This window comes from Salvelinus alpinus, chromosome 2 (genome assembly GCF_045679555.1).
Source record: "Salvelinus alpinus chromosome 2, SLU_Salpinus.1, whole genome shotgun sequence".
Classification (NCBI taxonomy): Eukaryota; Metazoa; Chordata; class Actinopteri; order Salmoniformes; family Salmonidae; genus Salvelinus; species Salvelinus alpinus.
The window spans coordinates 96,582,168-96,608,720 of record NC_092087.1 but is presented as its reverse complement, the minus strand read 5'-3'; the positions used below and the strand labels follow the sequence as shown (position 1 = coordinate 96,608,720).

The following is a 26,553-nucleotide window of genomic DNA, read 5'->3' as shown; positions in this document are numbered from 1 at the left end:
GTTAAAGGTTAGTTAGCTAGCGAACGATAGCTTGCTGGTTCTCTAGCTAACGTTACGTGTATGATCTGTTTAGTAACATTATTCAAATCAGAAAACCATTTGCATTGCTAGGTGTGTACATGTGAGTTATATACAGTTATTTAAAAAATATGCATATATATTAAAACATCTTGCGTATCTTAATTTATTTCCACAATTAACAAATAATATGCATAATAAAGTTGGCAGTTCATACGAAGGATTGTTACCTATAACCTATAGTGTAAGGGAACCAATGTTATTTTGTCTTAACTACGTCTGTTGATTTGTAATTGTGTGTTATCCTAATCTGATGGTAGTGCAAGTGATGTGCAATGTGATGGTTGATGCTGTCTCTCTCATAGCTACAGTAATATTGGTTTACACCTCAAATGTTGCATTGATATCGACTGTATGCAGATATGACCTGTATTTACTGTTTGTCTGATGTTCTCGTTCATTAACAAAGAACTTCAGTTAGTTTCAGAATGGGTGGCGAGGAATAAGTTAGTCCTAAATATTTCAAAAAACGAAAAGCAATGTATTTTGGACAAATCATTCGCTATACCCTAAACCTCAACTAAATCTTGTAATAAATAAATGTGGAAATTGAGCACGTTGAGGTGACTAAACTGCTTGCAGTAACCCTGGATTGTAAACTGTCATGGTCAAAACATATTGAGTCAACAGTAGCTAAGATGGGGAGAAGTCTGTCTATAATAAAGCGCTTCTCTACCTTCTTAACAACACTATCAACAAGGCAGGTCCTACAAGCTCTTGTTTTGTCGCACCTAGACTACTGTTCAGCCACAAAGAGGGACTTAGGAAAATTGCAATTGGCTCAGAACAGGACAGCACGGCTGGCCCTTGGATGTACCCAGAGAGCAAACATTAATAATATGCATGTCAATCTCTCCTGGCTCAAAGTGGAGGAGAGATTGACTTCATCACTACTTGTATTTGTTAGAGGTATTGACATGTTGAAAGCGCCTAGCTGTCTGTTTAAACGACTAGCACACAGCGCAGACACCCATACATACCCCACAAGACATGCCACCAGAGGTCCCTTCATAGTCCCCAAGCCCAGAACAGACTATGGGAGGTGCACCGTACTATATAGAGCCATGACTACATGGAACTCTGTTCCATATCAGGTAACTGATGCAAGCAGTAGAATCAGATTTAAAAACAGATGAAAATACACCTTATGGGGCTCCCGAGTGGCTCAGCGGTCTAAGGCACTGCATCTCAGTGCTAGAGGCATCACTACAGACCCTGGTTCGATTCCAGGCTGTATCACAACTGGCCGTGATTGGGAGTCCTATAGGGCGGCGCACAATTGGCCCAGCGTCGTCCGGGTTAGGGTTTGGCCGGGGTAGGCCGTCATTGTAAATAAGAATTTGTTCTTAACTGACTCGCCTAGTTAAATACAGGTTAAGTAAGGAACAGCAGGGACTGTGAAGCAACACATAAAAGGCACACAAACATGATAACAGATTTTGTGTCGGAGATATGTGGTAGTGTAGTAGGGGTCAGAGGGCACATACTTAGTGTGTTGTGAAATCTGTTATGAATGTATTGTAATGTTTTTAAAATGGTATAACTGCCTTAATTTTGACAGATGCCAGGAAGAGTAGCTGCTGCCTTGGCAGGAACTAATGGGGATCCATAATATATACAAGTACAAAATAAACGGCTGGGGGTAAGGCTCAAAATTGACATGCATATTTAGCCAGTGTCAGATTTTTACACACTAGAGTCATTATTTCCAATGGCAATCTACCAGCATTACCTTGAAAAAAGAAGCAGCTTAAATGCAGAGGCTGGCTGAATTCATTGAATTCAATAAATGTAAGACTAAGCAAGAACAAACTTGCAGTCTTTCTATCCATAGCTCAGTCTGAGAATTTGAGTGGTTACATTTCTCCAGCCTCATCCCGAAGATGTTTACCAAAAAAGGTTACCGCTTTGTTGGGGTGTCTGCTTTGTTGTTGTTGGAATCCCAGATTGCTCCATTAATTAAAGTACAATATTTTATGGTATTAAAAATCTGTTTGCTGAGTAATAAGTCCACAGTCACAAAGGAAGTGTATGTAGATCTACATGTTTTTAATCAATGCTCAACATTTCACCATGAAAATCATATTTTATGAAACACAGGAAAATGGTAAGACTTTGATCTTCAATACTTTGGTCTTGTTTATTCAGCAACTTCTTTTCCCTGTAAGAATAAATAAATAATACAAATCAGTAATAATAATGAACATGATAAATATCAGATAGAATATAAGATCAGTAATAATAATGAACATGATAAATATATGGATAGAATATAATGGATCAAGTCTTTAGTGCTCAGTGCTCAGCTTGGATTTTAGATGTTGAAGTACTAACTGAATAACTCTCATTAGATTGTTTAGCCCTTCCTGAAATGTTCTTCTTAGAGATCTTCAATACAGTTGAGTGTAAAAGGTCTGTATTGACCTCTGAGAAGACTGAATCATAGGTGGTGTTGATGTGGTCATATCTGAACATGAGTCAGGTATAGGTTTAGAAGCAGTTCTGTACCTTTCCAGAGTCACGGGTCTTGGCTCTGAGCTTGTTGACCTGAGTCTCAGCGATGTCAGCACGCTCCTCAGCCTCCTCCAGCTCATGCTGAACCTTCCTGAACTTAGACATGTGGCTATTGGCTGCTTCCTCCTGGGTGAGGAAAAGGGAGAGAGAGGGAGAGCAGAACATCAGCATTTAAAGTTTGAAACTTCAGGTAGCAAATTAATATTCTATTTTTAAAGGTATTTAAAAAAAAATATATATATATATATATATATATATATACAAAAAAAGACAGCTTTAGGATAGCAATGTATACAGGGAGATAGATGATACAGCAGATGACGTGAGTTCGCGGAATCGGGGATAAAACCGCTGCTTCCAGCACTACCAGACCAGCCCCCAGCGCAGCCAACACTCAGAAATGTTGATTTTATCTGAAGCAATTACTTGTAATATCACTTGAGTCATTGATGACTGGTGTGCTGTAGCAACACTTCAACTAAACCACATGGACATTACGTTTTGTAGGGATTTATTATTTTTTTCAGAGTATTTGACTAAGTCTGTGACTCACCGCTTCCTCAGAATGCCTCTTGTAGGCCTTCACTTTCATCTGCAGCTTATCTACCAGGTCCTGAAGCCTGTTAACGTTCTTCTTATCCTCCTCAGTCTGTGGGAGAAGAGCAAAGAATCAATGTCAGTATAGTTTTATACACAAACCTGTCTGTGTTTGTGTCAAGTGTGTGAAGAATGCACTTTCTCTTACCTGGTAAGTGAGCTCCTTGACTCTGCGCTCATACTTGCGGACTCCTTTAACAGCGTCTACACCTCTTCTCTGCTCGGCCTCCACCTCAGTCTCGAGCTCACGCACCTTTGTCGAAGAAATACATGCAGGCATTTGTTTGAGGTGGTGAAATCAGACGTAACAACTATTTGTAAAACAGAGGTATAGTCTTCTACTCAGTCAAGTCATTTTATTATTTTAATTGAAGGGGTCTGTAATAATAACATCAACTTTTCATTATCTAGGTCAGTGGTTCCCAAAGTGAAATTTACATTTCAATGTGTTTATGAATATTTATAGCAAGAACAGATTAAACAGCCAGGGATCTTTGGAAAACGTTTAGAGGGTGCAATACAGTACAATGTAATATTATTAATCCACAATTTATGTTATTAACTCTTAGATAAACAACGGGTCTGGGAGGCTTACAACTCAATTCTTCTTGTATTAGGAACATGACTATCCATGTTGTCATGCGTTTAGTGGTGTATGGTGCAGTACCAGTAAGGTGACTAGAGGCCGCCACTCGCATGTTTTAATGTTGTGACATTGCTTCCGTTATGGGGCTCGCGCTATGGCAGTTGAGAGAAGGTAGCCAAGTGAGCCAACAGCAAGAGAGAAGCACCGACATAAATACATTTGTATATTTTTATTTTGAAAGTAAGCGAGTGGAAATCACCATATTTAAGACGGTAATGTTTCTGGAGTGTGTACATATGTTTGTTAAGATGTTATGTTTTGTTTTCAGGTTTTATGAAATTAAAGTCCGCTAGCCTACAAGCTAATTCAGCCATTAGCCTGCTAGCTTGTAGCCCCGCATAGCAACGCTAGCTCCCCTAGCAACGGCCGGTGAATGAGACGTAACAATAGAGAGATACATTATTATTACTATGACATTAATTGGATGAATGTATATTATATTGTGTGTTGAAATTTATTGTGAATTATTATTATTATTATGAATGAAATGGCAGATTAGAAGAAGTCTGCTGAGACAACAGTTTAAGCCTGAAGGAAGCAACTAGATGAATACATTTGCGTTTATTTAAAGGTTCTGCATCAACTCCACTAAATAAGTGTAAAATTGTTATAATTGGTTTTGTTGTGATCATAAATGCACTGTAATGTAAGCTTTAAAACTACAACATTTTTTCTCTGATGCAAAGAGGGGGGACTTGAATGTTTTATTTCCCAGGGCCTGAGACTTGATTAGTCCAGTCATGCACTGCAGAAGTCATAGTAAATCTGAGTGGATGCTATTTTTATCCCACTTTAAAGTAGGAGTTGTGTTCTGATATTATGAGGGGGGTCCCTAATGAATTCGCTATCACAAAAGTGGTCCTTGCAACAAAACAGTTTGGGAACCCCTGATCTAGATGGGTTATTGAGATAAAAAGTAATTACAAAATGCTCCTGTGTATTTTTACATGGTCAAATACATTTCCAGCAATCAGTCTTTCAATCCACCTTAATCCCCCCTGCTGGTAACTCACCCTGGACTCCAGTTTCTGGAGCTGTTTCTTGCCTCCCTTCATGGCCAGATTCTCAGCCTCATCCAGGCGGTGCTGCAGGTCCTTGACTGTGACCTCCAGGTTCTTCTTCATCCTCTCCAGGTGAGAACTGGTGTCCTGCTCCTTCTTCAGCTCCTCAGCCATCATGGCCGCCTGGAATAGTAGTTTGTTTCATTTATGCACCAATTGGCAGCCCAGCTACCATTGGCCCTTAGGGACAAATCAAGTTGATGTAATTCAAGGACTCACGTCAGTGATTGCCTTCTTGGCCTTCTCCTCTGCATTCCTGGCCTCCTGGACAATGTCGTCCACCTCGCCCTGCACCTGCACCAGGTCAGTCTCCAGCTTCTTCTTGGTGTTCAGAAGGCTGGTGTTCTGAAGAAGGAAACAAGATGATTTGTTTGACTCTCAAAAGAACTTGCAAGTCACAAGACTGAAATTATGAAAATCTAAGGCAAGCACTGTCAAATTCCAGGTGTGTTTAAACTGTATGCTTGGTTGAGTTTCATTAGAAATGGCTTTTGACCCATACCTGGGAGTGCAGCAGTCCAACACGCTCGCTGGCATCTACCAGCTCAGTCTCAGCCACTTTGCGGCCTCTCTCTGTCTGCTCCAGAGCAACTCTCAGCTCCTCGATTTCAGCCACCATCAGACCGTTTCTGCGCTCCACCATGGCTGCCTGCTCCTTCATGTCTTCTGCGACACGGACAGCGTCATCAAGGTGCAATTGGGCATCCTGTGGTTCACAATGACATACGTTCATTAGGACTTGTGGAAGTAGGGGTGATTCACAAACAAATCTCTAGCAATGTTCAGGTTTTTGACCCTGATGTCCCAGTCACTTTACCTTGAGCTGTCCCTGGACGTTCCTCAGCTGTTTCTGGGCCTCAGCGGCCTGCCTGTTAGAGTGGCTCAGCTGGATCTCCATCTCGTTCAGGTCTCCCTCCATCTTCTTCTTCACCCTCATGGCATCATTCCTGCTCCTGACCTCAGAGTCCAGGGTGCTCTGCATGGAGTCAACCACCCTCTGGCTGTTCCTCTTGATCTGCTCCATCTCCTCGTCCTTCTCAGCGATCTTCCTGTCCACCTCACCCTTGATCTGGTTCAGCTCCAGCTGCACACGCAGAATCTTGGATTCCTCGTGCTCCAGTGTGCCCTGGACAAACAGAAGCAGTCAGGCCAATTGTGTTCAGTACATTTGGATGTAGGAATTAAATATATATGACTACAATAAACTCCAATACAGGGATCATTGGACTGTAGCCGGCGTTGGCTAGTGTAACACTGCTTTCCCCATCAAACAGCTGTAGTTTGTACCTCAGCCTCCTCCAGAGCGGTCTGGATCTCAGACTTCTCTGTCTCCACGGTCTTCTTGGCCTTCTCCAGCTCATGGATGCTCTTGCCAGTCTCTCCGATCTGCTCAGTCAGGTCAGAGATCTCCTCTGCACACACACACACACAGGAGCAGTTTAGACTTGGGAGATTTTCAGTGGATATCGACAATGTGCTGAAGTTGATATTGAATCATGATAACACTTAATTAATTAACAGCAATTAATATTGCTAATGAAACATGAGCCAAATAGATTGCCGTAAAATGCTCACGTTGCAGGTTCTTGTTCTCTCTCTTCAGAGTCTCCAGATGATCCAGAGCCTCCTCGTAGGAGTTCTTCATCTTGAAGAGTTCAGTGCTCATAGAGCGAGCCTCCTTCTGAGCTCCTTCCAGCTCAGCCTGGCCCTCCTCATACTTCTGCTTCCACTCTGCCAGAACCTAGGATAATCCATGGAATTTTCATTAGAAGTCATTAGAAATTAGAAATAATTATACAATTGATAAAAAATATAGGTTTATTCATTTTCACCTTGTCAAAGTTCCTCTGCTTCTTGTCGAGGTTGGCGGCCAATGCGTTGGCTCTCTCAACATCAATCATGAGGTCCTCCACCTCTCCCTGCAGCCTCTGCTTGGTCTTCTCCAGGGAGGCACACTTGGAGTTGGTCGCCTCAATGGTCTCCTCAGCATCCTGCAGACGCTGGGCCAGCTTCTTCCTGTTGGACAACAGAGGGAGGTTTTAGGGGCTGAAACAAATGTTACAATACATATTGATGTAACATTTTCTCAGAGCCCCCTACCACCCTCACCATCAATACCATATCTGAGATATTTCTGTTGCGTGCGACTCACTTGGCCTCCTCCAGCTCCTCTGTGCGCTGGATGGCATCAGTTTCATACTTAGTTCTCCACTGAGCCACCTCGCTGTTCGCCTTGGACATGCCGCGTTGCAGCTCTGCCTTGGCCTCCTGCTCCTCCTCAAACTGCTCCCTCAGGAGGTCACAGTCGTGGCGGGCAGACTGGACACCGTGGGCCAGTGCGTTTTTAGCCTGTGAGAAAGAAGGACAAAGACAAAGAGAGATTAGAGAGATAGTCAAACAAATGACAGTAAAAGTCTCTGAGGGTGGAGAGACAGTAGGAGTCTCTGAGGGTGGCGTAGTCACCATCTATGTGAAGATATGGCTCTAAACTCTACATTTTGGGTCCCTTACCTTGACCTCCTCCTCAATCGCCCTCTTCAGCTCCTCCACCTGCTGAGTGAAGGCCTGTTTTCCTCTGGTGAGCTGAGACACCAGGGCTTCCTTCTCCTCCAGCTGGCGGCCAAACTCACCTGCAGGGACAGAGGGACATCTTGTTAATAGGGTCACTGTTCTCTTGGATTGAAAATGTATTTTGAGGTATCGTAGGGAAATGTTAGGTGGTGAATTGTGCAGTATAAACTGTGTGGATACAGCCCCCAGCACATTATTCTGTTTTACTGAAGGAAGGCATTGGCTTGTTTTTCATTGTTGATGGTACCATTTTCTGTCAGGAGTCTGGCTCTCTGTCCACTGATGTCGTTGACCTGGCGAACATTCTCATCATTCTTAGTCTTGAGCTCGCTCAGCTGGTCCTCAAGAGTACGGCATATCTTCTCCAGATTTCCCTGTTAGTGTAACATGTTCCATCATTACTTTATATACATGTGACTCCTGTGAACTTCAGTTCACTTGAATGGTAATGTAGTTGACCCTCCTCAACACTGCTTTACCAAAACATCACTACTCACCTTAGCCTTGGCGACGGCCTCCATGTTGCTAGAGAGGTCATCAATCTCCATCTTGTACTCGCTCTTCTCCTTCTCCAGCTTCTGCTTGACGCGCTGCAGGTTGTCGATCTGCTCCCCGAGCTCAGCCACACTGTCGGCCTGCTTCTTGCGCAGAGCGGCGGCTGTGGCCTCATGCTGCAGGGTGGACTCTTCAAGATCACGACGCAGCTTCTGGAACTCAGCCTCACGCTTCTTGTTCATCTCAATCTGAGAAGCAGTGGCGCCTCCGGCCTCCTCCAGCCTCTCGCTGATCTCCTCAAGTTCCCTGGAGAGATCGGCCCTCTGCTTCTCAACCTTAGCCCTGGCAGCACGCTCAGCCTCAATTTCCTCCTCCAGCTCCTCAATACGGGCCTAGAACAGGGGGCAGGAGCAGGGGGGATGAACACTACAATACAGTTGAAACAATTGAACCTCACAAAATAATAATAGCATGTATATTTTGCATTAATGTGTTAATAAAAAGCCAGTTACATTAATATATTCAGTAGACAGTGGCCCATGCAGGAGCCACAGCCACAATGTTCAGAACCACCATCTTCCAACCTACTCAGCCATCAGAAGCCACTGGGAAATGTGTGCTACCAGAACAATGTTTTCAGGAAATGATTCAAGTCTGTGCTTTTCTGTACTGGAGCTTATATCCTGTACTGTACCTGGAGTTCCTTGATCTTCTTCTGCAGCTGAGCTCCCAGAGACTGCTCATCCTCAACCTTGCTGAGGAGCTGGGTGGTCTCAAACTCCTTCCTAAGAAACACAAACACGTTGACTGCAGAGTTGGTTTTTGTTTGATAGTGTAAAGGCAGAGGATCATACCATTCACTTTGCTTTTAAGAATCACATGCAAATGCTAATTCATAATAACAAGTATTAGTCAAGAACAACCATTATAGCAGGTAATACTGTAGTCATTTGTTTGTGTTTACTTCTTGATTTTCTCATCAGCTTGCTGCTTGTCATTCTCCAGGTCCATTATGGACTCCTGGGCCAGTTTCAGATCTCCCTCCAGCTTTCTCTTGGATCTCTCAAGGTCCATACGGAGCTTCTTCTCTTGCTCCAGAGAACCCTCAAGCTAGAAGATAAAAACACATATATTGTTAAAATCTAAACAACTGAAGATAATATCATCTTACATACTATCATGGCCAAAATGTCAAACTCCACTCACGTCGTCCACTTGCTGTTCCAGCTTGGTCTTGGCCTTGGTCAGAGTGTTGACTTTGTCCTCCTCTGCCTGCAGGTCATCCAGTGTCTGCTGGTGGGCCTCTTGGAGGGCTTTCTTCTCCTTGGTCAGCTTGGCAACACTCTCATCCATAGACGCCATCTCCTCTGTCAGGTTTTTAACCTGGAAATGGCCACAACATAATTATACTTCACCATAAAGGGGAGATTTAGTTTGTTATATATTGCATTCATTTCATTTTGATTAGAACTGTATCTACAATTACTGTACTATATATTCAACACTAGATGGCAGTGTTCACCATGCCAGTGTACTGAATTGAAGTCATAAATGAGGGCGAGCAGAACATACAATGAATGTGGGGAGTACCCCGCAACTGAAATTCCACTATTTTGTCAGAATTTTTCCTGCACCCACAATACAACGTGAATTCCATTTCTGTTAAGCTATGTTTTGAGTTGATTAATGTTTGGTTCGACTGTCTATGGCAAGACACAAGACCTTGTTTTCAGTGGCGTGCTTCTCCTTCTCCACTTTGGCCAGGGTGAGCTCCAGGTCATCAATGTCCTTCTTCAGCTCAGAGCACTCATCCTCCAGCTTCCTCTTCTTGGCAGTCAACTCAGCATTGATCTCCTCCTCATCCTCCAGCCTCTCGGTCGTCTCTTTGAGTTTGGCCTCCTGCTGGATCTTGCTCTTGATGAGCCCCTCGCACCTTTCCTCAGCATCGTTCAGACTCTCTCCTTCCTGGTTTCAGTACAGGAGTAAACAAATCAGAGGCCTCGCTTTGTGTATCAAATATATTATTTTTACTCAGAGGTCAGAGCAAATAAATAGAAATTCATGAGATATATAACATGAGCAATAAAAAGGTGTGTTCATATGGATTTGTATTCACGTGTATGTAAATTTGCCTGTAATGATTGTTGTTTTTTCACTCACAGATGCGACTTGGAGTGACAGGTCGTTCTTCTCCTGCGTCAGGGCCACCAATTTCTCCTCCATTTGCTTCTTTGTGGACAGAGCCTTGGCCAGGTCTGCCGTCATCTTGTCATAGTTCTCCTTCATGTTGGCCAGCTCCTTCTCAGTCTCAGCGCTCTGCAGCAGGGGCTTGATCTTGAAGTACAACTTCATCCATGGCCAGGTTTTGACATTCATGAATGAGCGGATGTTGTACTGGATGGCGTAAATTGATTCTCTGGTCGACAGAAAGGATGGAGTGGCATGGTGAGTGACATGCTTAAAGCTACATTCTGTGATTAGATGAACAACAAAACAGAACCAACTGCCACTGTTTGTTTACAGTTGAGGAATGGGGCCAGGGAAATGTAACCCCTCTTAAATTCATAGACAGTGCTCTAGATGCAAGATCTGACAGGTCGTGCATGCTAAGCTCATGAGGCATTTTATATACTTCAATAATGAATGGGTAAATACCACAAATTTAAATGACAATTGAACAGCCAAGTCTCAAACTGCAGCTATAAAGCTAGAATCCTTAGTTGCTACATCCATTTCTGGACTAAATGAATTAACCCAAAAGCTTTAGTAGACCATTATAAGATGTACTTTCTCATTCTGAACAACTCACAGCATATACAGTATGTAATCATAATGCATTAGATACAGGTGGTTGACAGAAAGCTTTGCCAAGATGTCTACTATTCCTCACCTCCTCTCCATCATCTTGCTAAACTCTCTCCTCATGAGGAATCCACGGCTGAGAGCCTGGACCATGCCGACTAGAGAGGCCAGCTTCTCATCTCTCATCTCCTCCAGGACACCCAGCAGACCGGCTTTGAAGAACACCTGAGACACAGGTTAACATGGTCAATGGAACCACAGATGGTGACAGATAGAAAGGGTTGAATCAAAAGAGGGGAACAACACCACTAGATTGATTTAAACAACATTAACTTTGCTATGGTAACAAACATACCATCGTTGTTTCTAAGTTGTTAGTTATTGTACAGTTGTAGATTAATAATGTACAGATACAGATAACTGAAGCCATACCACTCTAACACAATGCACATGGTAATGAGTTTAGTTTCTCGTCTATACTTGTGATGAATGACTGAAGAAAAAAACACAATGTTTTTCCAACTTTTCCATTAGTTAAATGAAGAAGAAAGAACAAAAGGATGGATAGATCAACTGGAGACATTTTATATGGTACGGGTTTAAATTATTATTCAAGTTGTGTTTTGTTGTCATCTTTTACTGGGGGTTTTTGACTGACCTTGGTGTGTCCAAACTTGTAATCCTCGTGATTCACATCAATGGACCCAAGCAGCTTCTCAGAAGCCTTCTTGTTGTCCATGAACTGGCCCTCAGGGATGACACTGGCATTCAGTACTTTGTACCTGAATGAGGAGAAATGTGTAACATATGTCAAGTTGTAATATGTTGGTTATATTTTGTAAAAGGTAAGCTTATTCTGATGCTGGGAAAACCCTTGGAGCAGATGTTTTATGTGGTGTGTGTGCGTGTGTGTGTGCTTGCTTGTGCGTATGTACCTCTGCTTGAAGTCAGCATAGATGATTCTGCTGGGGAAGCCCTTTCTGCAGATCCTGATACCCTCCAGTACACCATTACACCTGAGCTGGTGGATAACCAGGAAGTTCTCCATCAGACCTGGTAAAACAAAACAAGTCTCTTTTAATACTCATAAACAGGTTAAAGATTGGGATCGTTAAGGTTACTGGTACTGTACTGATAAGATTGCATATTTAATTCAATATTTCCTGTACCTGGAGTCTTTGACTCGTTGGGGATCAGGCAGCGCACAAAGTGAGGATGAGTGCTCCTCAAGTTGGTCATCAGCTTATGTAAGTTCTCCTGTAAGAGCGTAACAAACCATTTTCTCAGACCGACTGTAATTTAGAATAATTGCACCTTTTGAAGGACTGAATCTACACATTTCAAAAGCTCACCCTGAACTGGGAGGACACAGTCTGCATGGAACCACCCTTCTTCTTGCCTCCTTTCTTGGCTTTATCTGTTAAAATGGGGAAAAGTAAAAGATAACTAGAAAGGTACATTTCCTAGAGCGGGTGGAATAAATAGAATAATAAGAAGAGTATGTAAGAAATCTAGAGTGGTCTTGTCTTCAGCAAGCACACTAATTATAAACCAGAGAATCTCTGGTTAACTTCACACGTATCTACAGGCAAATGCTGCCAATGAGATTGTGTTAAATAAGACCTATTGTATGATTTGATTTAATCAAGTGTATGAATAAATTAACCTGGTGAAAACACCCTGAGAAATTGCTATACATTCAAAGACTTTAAAGAACATTCGGTCTAAGTTATAAGTAGTGCTTAATTAAATCATTTGACGTGATGCTAGTCTTACCCTCAGGAGGGGGAGGAGGATACAGGGCAGCCAGAATTTTGACTGGGGACTTCTGGTACAGCTGACAAACTGAGTCGTTCAGGGGATCCTTGTTCTTCTCCAGCCACCCAGTGATGTTGTAGTCCACAGTTCCGGCGTAGTGCACCAGGGAGAAGTGGGCCTCTGCCTTGCCTTTGGCAGGCTTGGGCTTTTCAAACGCCTTTGTTTTGCCAAGATGCTGGGCGTAGAGCTTGTCCTTGAAGGTAGTGTCTGAAGACTTGGGGAACATGCACTCCTCTTCAAGGATGGAGAAGATCCCCAATGGCTTTACGAAAAGAGATGTATATCAAATTAGTGATATTTCCATTTAGGATCACGTTTATTAATTTGGTGATTATATTATAGGATTACATTCCTTTAGGGACACATAATAGGAAACATATTGAGTTCTCAACAGGCAGTGGCGCATATTAATGGGTACCAAAGGAAGCCAGGCTTCCCCCCAAAAATGACACATTATTTTATATCTTTCGTCTCGTTTAGCAAGAGGCTGAATATATCTCTCCAGGTAAAGCATCCGAGCGAGCAAAACTGCCCCCTCTTTCTCTGTATGTGTAGCTCTTCTATCTGATGCTGTCAAAACTAATATGATATTGGAACATTGAATATATGGGAAGAAGACAACGAGCATTTGGCCTCCGTTGATATTTTTTTTATACAATAACAGCGAATCAGAGTTGAGCTAAACTGAGTGAGCTAATCTGCGAATGGTCCTGGTGCACCAAAACATGTGTGAAATGAAGCCAGTTTGAATTTGGCTTCACATCAATCCAAACGTCATTGACAGAAAGAAAAACTTCAATTGTTGCATCTCTTTGTGTTGTTTTCCTCTGGAGGATAGCTAGCTAAAATGGGCCCTTTCCTAAATTGGCCATGGATGGAGATAGGGACTTGTACTCATAGTTTTACTTAATTTCCCATCCTGGCCAATGATTCTAACAGCAATTCTGATCCAACCATAAATTCATACATTGTTCTTTTGGTCTGAGAGTATGGAAGTTCAATATGTAGCAAGGTGTAGAAGGCGAATGTTAACTAGCTGGCTAATCGTAGCCCAGGAAAGGAAGTTAGAATAGCGAGCAATGGTTTTAGCCAGGTAGCCAAGGACAACAAAATTGTAAAGCGTGTACTGTATGACAGAGACTGTTTCAGCAACATGAAAGACAGGTGGATGGCATTGGCATTCTCTACAAGTAGGGTGAGTCAACATGTTTTTTCTACTCACATAAATTAGTACCATGGACAGCCACATGATATTTAGCTGACATTGATTGGAATTAACTCGTTTTTGGAATATTTTAGTTGTCACTGTATTAGACTAAGCAGAGGTGATTTAATGATGTTGAAATGTTGAAGTTAAAATGGTATTGGAATAGTGGAGGGGGACAGCTCCTGTTTTCTTTGCGACTTGCAGTAACTCTCCGTGGTTCTAAGTCAATAGATGTTTAGTGGTCCGAAAATGGCAGAAAGATGTACTTGACTGACCATGCTGTAGGTCATGTAACTGTTTGTTACATGCATTATGCTTTGTGGACTCCACAAGACAGATGTTGCTCTCCGGTTTTGTGTTGAAACAAAGGTGTGGTTGAATTTATTCTGCCGCTGTGTCTTCTTATTGTCTCGGGCTTAGGCCTATATATCACGGTGGCAAGGCATATAAACTAACAGGTTATCGAGCAAACAATGCAATTATCACAACACATAGGTTGTAATATATATATTTTTTTACTGCAGTAATTTAAACGCTACGCCGCTACTTTAATACTGTATACGTTGTACCACAGTGATAATATTTCACACAGCGCTCCATATGAGCTTTGCTGTTACGGTCCATTATAACAGTCCATTATAATCCTCACAGACAGCTTACCTTCTCAATAAGCTCAATGCAGGCAGCCAAGTCCATGCCGAAGTCAATGAAGGCCCAGACGATTCCCTCCTTCTTGTACTCCTCTTGCTCCAGGACGAACATGGTGTGGTTGAAAAACTGTTGCAGTTTCTCATTGGTGAAGTTGATGCACAGCTGCTCCATGCTGTTGTACTGTTGATGGGATTTTAAAAGGGATCATTTCATCATACAAGGTTGTAATCAATCTGAATCACAACTAATTGTCTTGTTCTGGTGTCATACTCACATCAAAGATCTCAAACCCGGCAATGTCGAGCACACCGATATAGAACTGCCTTGGATTCTTGGTGTCCAACATCTCATTGATACGTATGACCATCCACAAGAACATCCTCTCATAGATGGACTTGGCCAGAGCACTGACTGAGTTATTAACCTGCAATGATAATACCTCAAATTAATACATGAGATATTGACCATGTCTCGTGATAAGGTGAAACAAGCTTGGGAAAAACAAAAGCAATGCACTCATCCCCAAAATAAATCCAGTGCTTAGAAAATGTTAGATTCTGTGTTTGGCCGCCTTACCTGAGGCACAGTCTGTCCCTTGGTCACATACTCGTTGCCGACCTTCACTCTGGGGTAGCACAGAGCCTTCAACATCTCAGCTGAGTTCAGGCCCAGCAGGTAGGCGATTTTATCAGCCACTGGAGAGAAAACCAACAACAACAGATCACTTGTTTCCGATGTCACATTGACAAAATAGTTTGGCTAACTTCTTTGTGTTATTGAACACTAGGTGTTATTGTAGGCATTTATGTGAGAACTGTCTACATGGTATGAGAACCACTGGGAACAGGGTGCACTAGATGTTATTTGATATGTATAGGAAGCAACGGCAGGAGAACCATTGAAGATACATATGTATGCATATGAGGTAACGACAAGAGAATCGTTGAAGATGCATAAGGAGTAATAAGGGAGATTACTGAGTGTGTTTGAGAATAGTACTAAGTGGATGTGAGTATTGTGTGATTGACTAATTGACTAAGCAGGGATTTAGCCCCGGTTTGAGAGATGTGTGAGTGTGGGATGGCGTGTTAAGCTGGAAGTAACAATCACAAAACGGAGAAATCGGTAAAAAAAATATATAAATGCAACTTGCACACCCACACGTAGACATACGTAAGTGGTGTAAAACGTATTCTGAGATATGTTCAGAGTGGTCCCTTTTTGGATCATTTGATAAAGATAAGGTTAAAGCATTGAATCAGAGCCTTCGTCAAGAATTAAAGGAATTACCACCCTGGTAATACATTTTGAAACAAAACCCATGCAACCATATATGTCCGAGTTTTCATCAAGCTTGTATTGAGTTTGTGAACCTCTCCAGTTAACTGTTAATGAAGATGGATTCATTTGCATTGAGTGTGCGTCCTTAGTGGAGAATTTCCATTACACTTTCATGTGGCACTGTCTGTCTTTGGTGTTCTTTTTCTATGTTGGGGAATGGAACTAATGTTCTACATATTGTATATCTATGAGTGGGACTCACCCTCTGTGCCGTCTGGCTCAGCCTGCTCCTCACGCTGCTTCTGCTTGAATTTCATGTTGCCATGGTGCACTACAGCTCCTGTCAGCTTGTAGATGCCAAGCTTCTCATCATTAGTGAAGCCCAGGATTGTAATGGCATCCTGGCATTAAAGAGAAAGTACAACAGTGATGAACTGAACTGTAGTTTTGTCAGTTACACTACAGTTCTGTGCTGCTCACTCCAGAATGAATGGGATGGATAGATTTGACTGGCTCTCTGGCCACACGATTAGTAGCATGGCAGCACAAGAGAGGCAGCTGTTACACAGTTCCACATGGCACTTAGTGGTGCTCTCTTGTGGATGTCTTAAATGTAAGTGCCTCAAGGTGAAGTGTGAAGGCATGAAAAGTTCCTTTACGTTACATGCTTAACTAACACAAGGCATTTAGAATCAAGACAAAAACATACATGAACATTCCCAGCTGCCACTAAGGGTGCACAGAGCATTTAGTGTGGTATGGTGGTCCTATCCATTCCATATCTAGAGTTTGGTTAACCCTTTGTTTGACTCACATCTGTCGCATCCAGCTCTTCATTGTCATTGATGCTGGCCACAGCGATCTGTCCCTGGCTGCACATGGGGAAGTCGTAGGGGTTGGTGGTGAGGAGCGCCAATTCTGTGGACAACGGAGAACAGCTTGTCAGTTAAATCTCTTAGAATTATGCTGTCCTACTTTACAGTATCTCTCCCTCCTTTACTCAATAGATGGACCCAAGGATACATGTAGTATATAATAAATAGCATCAAAAGAGGAGACTGAGACTTGTGGACTCGTGCATCACAGTGCATTACTTCATAGATATTTCCCAAAGACCTGACAAATGTCTAGATGCCTTGTTACCTTGGGTGTACTCATTGTAATAGTTTTCATATTGTGGATTATAAATATTTTAAATAAATTCCATAGATGGGGGTGGGAATAATTTCCCATGAATCTCTACTTTGTCGTACCAACTATCTCAGGTTTGTGGCCTGTCATCATCTGGAAGAAGATGTGGTAGCCTCTCTCATCGGGCAGCTGGAAGGACACTCTGGACTTCTCCAGCAGGTCTGAGGGTGAAAGAGAGAGAGCGAGTGACACAAAGAGAAGAAAGAGAGACAGATAGAAAAAACATAAGATTAAATCAAATTTGATGATCTCCAAAAATGAATCTGTGAATTTAGGAAAAAATGTAGAACCAATCAAACCAACTCACAGGTCTCAATGTCAGCTTTAGCCAGTTTACCAGCTTGGAAGTGAATCCTGATGAATTTACCCTGTAGTAGAGCATGGGGGTTAGAAATAGATCAACAAAATAATCTAACATTTTATTTTGAAAGATCCCTTTAACTGTTACAGTTTGTTGGACATTTATTGATATAACAATAGGGAACTACTGAAATACATTTTTCCAAAAAAAGGTAACTTCCACAGTATGCCCTTTATACTTACAAAGCGAGACGAGTTGTCGTTCCTCACTGTCTTGGCATTACCGTAAGACTCCAGCAGAGGGTTAGCTGCAATGATCTGATCCTCAAGAGACCCCTGATTGAGACAAACACAAGTTGCTCAGAAACTGGAAAAGTGTTCAAGTTTGTTTTCGCTCGATTGCTTGAACAAATTTCTTGAAACATGATTCACCAGCTGGAAAAAAAGTTTGCTCAGAAAACAAAACTGAAATGTGTTAAAAAAGCAAACATAAGTACAACCTACCTGCATTTTGCCAGGGTCTGCTTCCTTCTTGGCACCAGACACTGCAATTGTTGCAAAGTACTGGATGACACGCTTGGTGTTGACAGTCTTTCCTGCACCGGATTCTCCACTGGTTTATATGACAGAGAAAGAGGGGTTTTAGGTACATGTTTGAGTGTCAGATTGGCTTTCACCAAGAAATAGCATAGAAAAATACCTGTTTTCTAACATAACATAAATCCTTAACAAATATTCCCTTCTCATCGACTCGTTATTACACATAGCCTAATGCTCATAATCTATTCATAATGTTATATATTTCATCACACCAAGTGACCTAACTTATTACAAAAGAAACACTTTCTCAAGTGACATTTTAGTAAACAACTTACGTAATCAGGACGGACTGGTTCTCCTTATCTGGAACCAAAAAACATATTGCTTATCATACTCAAGCAACATTGTGAGGACATTATTGTGTTCATAGCATCATCACACATTTCATCTTGGAACATTTTCCATTCAAGGGTAGTGAAATCAGATATTCCCAAGCAAACTGTTCTAACCTAGACTAGAAAACTCTAAAGCATATTTTAACACCCAACGATACTATCCATTAATCCATCCATCCATCCATCAGCACTTATGGACTTTGAGATCCATATGCACTTATGGAGATCCATATAGCTCCAGTTTTATGGATTGTCTAATCATGTGAGAGACACAGACTAGGTCTCGACCTTTAAGTCTTTACTGAAGACTAGGGCTTGGATCAGTCTGTCCTATCCGGTGAAATTCTCCTGTCTTAACTGGTGTCCTGTGTGAACTTAAGTATTCTCTCTCTCTGTCTCTGAGGACCAGAACCCTAGGACCATGCCTCAGAACTACCTGACTTGATGACTCCTGGCTGTGCCTAGTCCACCTGGCTGTGCTGCTGCTCCAGTTTCAACTGTTCTGCCTGTGGCTATGGAACCCTGATCTGTTCACCGGATGTGGTACCTTGTCCCGGACCTGCTGTTTTTTGACTCTCCCTATCTCTCGCTCTCACTCCCTCTCTTTTCACTCTCTACCGCACCTGCTGTCTCGACCTCTGAATGCTCGGCTATGAAAAGCCAACTGACATTTACTCCTGAGGTGCTGACCTGTTGCACCCTCTATAGCCACTGTGATAATTATATTACGCCTGCTGGTCATCTAAGAATGTTTGAACATCTTGTAGAACGATCTGGCCTTAATGGCCATAAACTCTTATAATCTCCACCCGGCACAGCCAGAAGAGGATTGGCCACCCCTCAGAGCCTGGTTACCCTCTAGTTTTTTCATAGTTTTTCCTTCTACATCTGCATTGCTTGGTGTTTGGGGTTTTAGGCTGGGTTTCTGTATAAGCACTTTGTGATATCTGCTTATGTATAAAGGCTTTTATAAATAAATGTGATTGATTGATCCATCCATCCATCCATGAGATATCGTACCAATCATCATGAACTGAAAGGCGTTGTCAGAGACGGAGAAGATATGGGGTGGAGCCTCCACTCTCTTCTTCCCTCTGTAGGCGTTGACAACCTCTTCGTCGTACACGGGGAGCCACTTGTAGGGGTTCACCGTGGCACAGAAGAGCCCAGAGTAGGTCTGGATGAAAGTGATTAAATTAGGGGATTACTAAAGTCAAAAGGACTTTTACCTGGATTTATGTGAGGATGTGGGTGTACTTTGGTATACTGATGTGGGTCTACTGTATTGGTATGTTTTGGTTTCTACCTTTCATTTATGTGTAGTACTGTATGTGTGTATTTATTATGTTCATGTATGTGTGAATTTATTATCTTCATGTATGTGTGTGTTTGTATGTGCAGGTTTCTTACATAGATCATCCATGCTGCATAACGCTCTTTGAGGTTATACAACACAGAGGCTTCATTCAGGTAGGTCATCATGGCCATGTCCTCAATCTTGTCGTACTTAGGGGGGTTCATCTCATAGATGTCTGCATCTTTGAACTCTTTTCCTTCCTGAAACAGTCAGAAATGTAGATTACACGCAGATCAAAGTGGACATGACTGAATGCTTTTTGCTCATTAAATACAAGTTGAATCATTTAACAAATGTATATCCACATTTAATCCAACTACTTAGTTATCACCCACTGACACATGACTGGTGATTCTTGTCGAGTCAACATTCTATGTCATTTTTAAAGAGCAGCAATAACAATGATGTGTTTGAAGGTTGTATAATGTCTACAAAAAACAATGAAATGCTTCTTTATATATATTTTTTGGTTAGTGATTTCTTATTGCCTATAGACATTGTTTGAGTCATTTCAAAGATTTTTTTTTTTTTTTTTTCCCCCAATGATTTTTCAAGAATTAGAGTAATTGCACAAACTTTAAACTTTTCAGATCAGGCTTACATCCTTAGTGCCGTCAGGTTTCGTGACTGTTACAGTACACTTCCCGTCGGCCCTGGCAGTGACCAGACCCTTAAGGTACAGCTCCACCTTGTCTGCCACATAGCAGGCGTTCTTTGAATCAAAGGGTGCGGCTTGTGCCTCCATCCTCTCCTTCTCAGATTTACGGAGGTATATGGCAGCCTTGCCGTAGATTTGCATCTCAGCGTCCGTACTCATGGTGACGGATTACTAGGAAAGAGATGAAACAAGAAACGTGATTGACTCTGTGGTGCTTCCTCCCCAGTCAACAAAGTTAGGTGAGCAGTATCTCACAGAATAATCTCATCACTTTTTATGTGGAGTCTCAAACCATGTCTCACCTTCTTTTCCCCCTCCTACAGATGAATGTGTACTTCTTGGAGGACCCTGTGAAACATGAGAGTGTTGTGAAAACCCACAAGTCTAAAGCCTCATCATTTAGCCCCGGAAGGGCTAGAAAACATTTAACTAAATCATTACAGCCATGTCAAATAAACTACAGGTGAAACTGATAACCTTCATTTTCCTAATGGCAACTCACTTCACTACACATTCTGTTAGGAATTCAAATAAATACCCCTGAAAACCCTGTTACATTCTAGAACACCCTTTCAAGTGCAGGAGCACCACTTTTGACCGTAAATGGAAGTCACAGATTTTAAGATAAAAAAATGTCAATTTTATTTAATTTTTACTTATTAAACCAATGCCACTTGATTGCATATTGTCAAATCTTACAAGAGACATGCAGAACTCAATTCAAACAGTGCAGTTAGCTGCTGCCTCAGTTGCTGAGTGCAATGATGAGACAAATCTAAGGAGGTGGAGAGGTCTTACCACAGAGGAAGAAGGTTTCTGACTTATGGATGCTGGGGCCTCAGCCTCCTTATATCTGGTTGGAAGTGCTAACCAGGCAAAAGTTAATTATGGACCACTCTGGGAAAGGACATGAATTGGATGAGAGACCTGTTTATTTCTGTGTATCACTAGCACCTCCCACTTCCAGGAGCACCACCCTCCCATTACATTACTTTTTAATGACATCTGTGGTTCTAGCTGTCTGCATCTGGGTCTTATCCTGAGTTCTGGTACACATATTATTTCTGTGATTTAACTTGTAAACACATCTGAACTGTCTCCTCACCTCATGCTTGTGACAGAGTTGGCCGTTACCTCGTGCTTTGCTTAGTATGACTTATCACCCTGGTGGAACCATATTAAATGAATAATATAAAGCTAGAACTGAAACATTGAGGCTTTTATCTACACCTCAAAAAACTGCTAATTATAATGTGTAGTTAAACTATACATACATACATACATGCATACAAGTATGTGAACACCCCTTCTAATGAATAGATTCGGCTATTTCAGCCACACCCAATGCTGACAGGTGTATAAAATCGAGCACACAGCCATGAAATCTCCATAGACCAACATTGGCAATTGAATGACCTTACTGAAGAGCTAAGTGACTTTCAACGTGGCACCGTCACAGGATGCCACCTTTCCAACAAGTCAGTTCGTCAAATTCCTGCCCTGCTAGAGCTGCCCCGGTCAACTGTAAGTGCTTTTATTCTGAAGTGGAAACGTCTAGGAGCAACAACGGCTCAGCAGATGGTGAATCACGCTTCCGACGGACGAATCTGTGTTTGGCAGGAACGCTACCTGCCCAAATGCGTAGTGCCAACTGTAAAGTTTGGTGGAGGATAAATAATGGTCTGGGGATCTTTTTCATGGTTCTGGCTAGGCCCCTTAGTTCCAGTGAAGGGAAATCTTAATGATACAGTATACAATAACATTCTAGATGATTCTGTACTCCCAACGTTGTGGCAACAGTTTGGGGAAGGCCCTTTCCTGTTTCAGCATGACAATGCCCCTGTGCACAAAGCGATCCATACAGAAATGGTTTGTCAAGATCGGTGTGGAAGAACTTGACTGGCCTGCACAGAGCCCTGACCTCAACTCCATCGGACACCTTTGGGATAAATTGGAACGCCGACTGCGATCCAGGCCTAATCGCCGAACATCAGTGCCTGACCTCACTAATGCTCTTGTGGCTGAATGGAAGTAGGTCCCCGCAGCAATGTTCCAACATCTAGTGGAAAGCCTTCCCAGAAGAGTGGAGGCTGTTATAGTAGTAAAGGGGAGACTAACTTCATATTAATGCCCATGATTTTGGAATGAGATGTTCGCCAAGCAGGTGTTCACATACTTTTGGTCATGTAGTGTATTTATTTACAGTTTGGTAGTCGTTCCACTTAATTAATGAGTCCCTTTAGCATCTCTTTAATATTTAGCATATCTTGATATTTTAAGTAGACATTGTGCACCAATATTGCTTTTTAAAAGACTGTTATATTAAACGAAGTGCTCTGATTTGCTAAAGTGACAGAATTCATGCTGCAATGTTCCTATGTGCAACTCTGTGACTTCTAGGAAGATTTCAACCCCAAAATGTCTCCAAGTTTTCATCACCATTTTATCATTGCTAGTTATTTTGTTGTTTTGACAAATACATGTTGGAAGATTATGTCGAACGGTGGGTGTAGCTGGTGCAATGAAGTCAGGCGCAGGAGAGCAGAGATGAGTGGACGAAGCACTTTACTGAGGCATTTATTTGATCAGAGCGCATCCGTGTCACAAAAAACCAAATGCCCAAAGAACAAGTGAGGCAGCACATTGTACAATAACCAAGTACAAAGCACGGGTGTAAAACAAAACCCAGCGCACACCAGCCGGAAGCGTGCCAACCTGACAAATAAACAATACCCCACACAGACATGGAGGGAACAGAGGGCTAAATACAGATAGTAATTATGAGGAGATGTGCAGGAAAACAAGACAAAACAAATGGAAAATGAAAGGTGGATCGGCGATGGCTAGAAGACCGGTGACGTCGACCACTGAACGTTGCCCGATAAAGGAGAGGAACCGACTTCGGCGGAAGTCGTGACAGATTATTAATTATGTCATGTGAGTCATTTTAAGGTCAACTTGAACTGAACTCTCTTTTTAATATGATGAATCTGTTCCCTTTTTTAAATATTTTTTTTCAAAGCAAACATTGATTATCTAGCAGTCAAATATTGGTGTAAAAGGTTCTACTCTTTATGGACATTTTCTAGTGTTTTGTGTTGGAAAACTGAGCGGGTTGAGAATAACACGTCGACCCTGTTACCCATAGATATACAGGCTTTAAGAGGACATCAACCCTGTTACCCATAGATATACAGGCTTTAAGAGGACATCAACCCTGTTACCCATAGATATACAGCCTTTAAGAGGACTTCAACCCTGTTACCCATAGATAGACAGGCTTTAAGAGGACTTCAACCCTGTTACCCATAGATATACAGGCTTTAAGAGGACTTCAACCCTGTTACCCATAGATATACAGGCTTTAAGAGGACTTCAACCCTGTTACCCATAGATATACAGGCTTTAAGAGGACTTCAACCCTGTTACCCATAGATATACAGGCTTTAAGAGGACTTCAACCCTGTTACCCATAGATATACAGGCTTTAAGAGGACTTCAACCCTGTTACCCATAGATATACAGGCTTTAAGAGGACTTCAACCCTGTTACCCATAGATATACAGGCTTTAAGAGGACTTCAACCCTGTTACCCATAGATATACAGGCTTTAAGAGGACTTTAACCCTGTTACCCATAGATATACAGGCTTTAAGAGGACTTCAACCCTGTTACCCATAGATATACAGGCTTTAAGAGGACTTCAACCCTGTTACCCATAGATATACAGGCTTTAAGAGGACTTCAACCCTGTTACCCATAGATATACAGGCTTTAAGAGGACTTCAACCCTGTTACCCATAGATATACAGGCTTTAAGAGGACTTCAACCCTGTTACCCATAGATATACAGGCTTTAAGAGGACTTCAACCCTGTTACCCATAGATAGACAGGCTTTAAGAGGACATCAACCCTGTTACCCATAGATATACAGGCTTTAAGAGGACATCAACCCTGTTACCCATAGATAGACAGGCTTTAAGAGGACATCAACCCTGTTACCCATAGATAGACAGGCTTTAAGAGGACTTCAACCCTGTTACCCATAGATATACAGGCTTTAAGAGGACTTCAACCCTGTTACCCATAGATATACAGGCTTTAAGAGGACATCAACCCTGTTACCCATAGATAGACAGGCTTGAAATGTTTTCACAATAAAAACATTTTTTGTGAAGCTTGCATTCAATTGCCCTTCCCTATTGCACACAGCAAGCTTGTCACGAGGGGATTCATGGCTGATTTCAGATGACAACCTCAACCCTGTTACGGTCCACCCTGTTACCTTATTTGGCACCTAAGAGTCTCTTACTATAACATTTATTAAGTTGAACCTCTTGAGATGGGAAAACATGTGTTTTATTAAGTTGAACATGTTCTCTTTGTGACGGAATGTTAAAATTAGGTGAAATAAAACGTTTTCATTCGCCAAGTTTCACTACCCAAAAGGGACTCATGATGTGGAACGGCCCATGTTCTATTGAAGATTCTGGAGGAGCTTTTATTCGTCTCACATTTCAGTTGGCTAAAACTGTCCAGTAGATTCTTATGACTTACATAACACCAGTACAGTATTTCAATCATCTTATCCACTCATATTGCTGACAGCGATATAACTGCCTCAAACTTTTATTACACTCTGATATAAACTGCTTAGTAGCTGAGCTGGCTTCAACGATGACCTTTATTTATGACCTTTTCTGTTGGCCATAAATTTTCTGAGCGATAACTGAGCTTCACTCAGGGCAAAATATACATATCCTGCAAAGGCTTAAATGTAAGAAAATAAATGTGGCAAATGATTTTCTATGCTCTGAAATGGCACAAGCCACACTGTTAAAACTCATCGAAACATTAGACGTGTGATATGAAACATTTGGTGTTATAATTTGGTCCAGTGTGGCTCAGTTGGTAGAGCATGGTGCTTGCAATGCCAGGGCTGTGGGTTCAACTCCTCTAGGGGGACCGGTACAAACAAATATGGAAATGTATGCACTCACTACTGTAAATCCCTCTGGATTAGAGCATCTGAAAATGAAATGGGGGGGATCATTTCAATTGAGAATATTAACCAAAGTCAGCTGAACAAGCCTTATTGGAATGATGAGTTAAGGGACCTATGTTCTGTAATGTGGAGATTGTATTCATACAGCATAAAGAAACTCATTTAAGAAAAAACAGCATGTGTTTAAAAAAAGACTGCCTATTCTAACACAGCTTTCAGAGAGGGCAGTTATTACACCTTGAGTAGATACAGATATGAAATACTCTACAGTTCTGGAACCTAATAAGTTAGAAACAAAACAACACAAAACAACACCATTGGAAGTCCGGGAAGAGCAGCGGGGGTTGAAGGGGGGTCGAACGCTGATAGCAAAAAGGTACTTTTTGGAAGAAGGACTTTGCAAGTTTGTTCTCAAGTAATGAAAATGTGGCGTATTTTGAGGAAGAATTTTATGAAGACACATGTTCCCTGAAAACTAAACTGGAAAAAACAATGTCAGTACCCTCTTATATATAGCACTATATATAAAGGAAGACATTTTATATAATGTTCCCAACACAAGAACAGAGTTGGGTAGGATGTCATTTTATATGGTGTTCAGACGAACCATCAAACAGGCAAAGCGTCAATACAGGACTAAGATCAAATCATACTACGCTGATGCTTGTCGGATGTGGCAGGGCTTGCAAACTATTAGGCTACAAGGGAAAGCACAGCGGCGAGCTGCCTAGTGACACAAGGCTATACTTCCGGCGCCGAAAAGAGATGGCCGCCTCGCTTCGTGTTCCTTGGAAAATATGCAGTATTTTGTTTTTTTACGTGTTATTTCTTACATCGGTACCCCGGGTAATCTTAGGTTTCATTACATACAGTCGGGAGGAACTACTGAATATACGATTAACGTCAACTCATCATCGTTCCTACCAGGAATATGACTTTCCCGAAACGGATCCAGTGTTTTGCCTTCCACCCAATACAATGGATCTGATCCCAGCCGGCGACCCTGTGCGACGCCGAAAAAGGGGAAAACGTGGCGGTCTCGTGGTCAGGCTTCGGAGACGGGCACATCGCGCTCCACTCCCTAGCATACTACTCGCCAATGTCCAGTCTCTTGACAATAAGGTTGATGAAATCCGAGCACGGGTAGCATTCCAGAGAGACATCAGGGATTGCAACGTGCTCTGCTTCACGGAAACATGGCTAACTCAGAGGGACGCTAACGGAGTCGGTGCAGCCAGCTGGTTTCTTCATGCATCGCGCCGACAGAAACAAACATCTTTCCGGTAAGAAGAGGGGCGGGGGGGTATGCCTTATGATTAACGAGAAGTGGTGTGATCATCATAACAACACACAAGAACTCAAGTCGTTCTGCTCACCTGATCTAG

At 42.1% G+C, this 26,553-nt stretch overlaps 1 protein-coding gene and 1 pseudogene across 1 annotated transcript; one reads left to right on the top strand and one right to left on the bottom strand.

Moving 5' to 3' along the window:
- LOC139568328 (zinc finger protein 665-like) overlaps positions 1-26,553 on the top strand; it is a 102,744-nt pseudogene that overhangs the window by 15,990 nt on the left and 60,201 nt on the right.
- Positions 2,107-20,979, bottom strand: LOC139568322 (myosin heavy chain, fast skeletal muscle-like). The gene is made up of 41 exons (XM_071390082.1): positions 20,961-20,979; positions 20,465-20,510; positions 20,106-20,333; positions 19,558-19,704; positions 19,168-19,324; positions 18,088-18,115; positions 17,717-17,825; positions 17,456-17,548; positions 17,220-17,280; positions 16,975-17,073; positions 16,536-16,639; positions 15,984-16,122; positions 15,017-15,135; positions 14,715-14,864; positions 14,450-14,620; positions 12,541-12,844; positions 12,117-12,181; positions 11,934-12,021; positions 11,700-11,817; positions 11,423-11,546; positions 10,853-10,989; positions 10,123-10,378; positions 9,685-9,927; positions 9,169-9,345; positions 8,927-9,072; positions 8,657-8,747; positions 7,965-8,354; positions 7,715-7,841; positions 7,408-7,526; positions 7,049-7,245; positions 6,729-6,912; positions 6,472-6,637; positions 6,184-6,308; positions 5,714-6,022; positions 5,399-5,602; positions 5,116-5,241; positions 4,849-5,019; positions 3,338-3,442; positions 3,146-3,241; positions 2,587-2,718; positions 2,107-2,239 (listed from the first exon to the last, which is right to left on the bottom strand). The coding sequence occupies exons 3-41, from the start codon at positions 20,319-20,321 to the stop codon at positions 2,219-2,221; spliced, it is 5,814 nt and encodes a 1,937-aa protein (XP_071246183.1). The 5' UTR covers positions 20,322-20,333; positions 20,465-20,510; positions 20,961-20,979; the 3' UTR covers positions 2,107-2,218.

Excerpts from the sequence above, each read along its gene's own strand:
- LOC139568322 (XM_071390082.1), bottom strand. The coding sequence starts at position 20,321 with ATGAGTACGGACGCTGAGATGCAAATCTACGGCAAGGCTGCCATATAC. Across the intron at positions 11,547-11,699 it reads TATGCTGACTTCAAGCAGAG|GTACAAAGTACTGAATGCCA; the intron begins GTACATACGCAC and ends CTCCTCATTCAG. Across the intron at positions 6,023-6,183 it reads CCGCTCTGGAGGAGGCTGAG|GGCACACTGGAGCACGAGGA; the intron begins GTACAAACTACA and ends CTGTTTGTCCAG.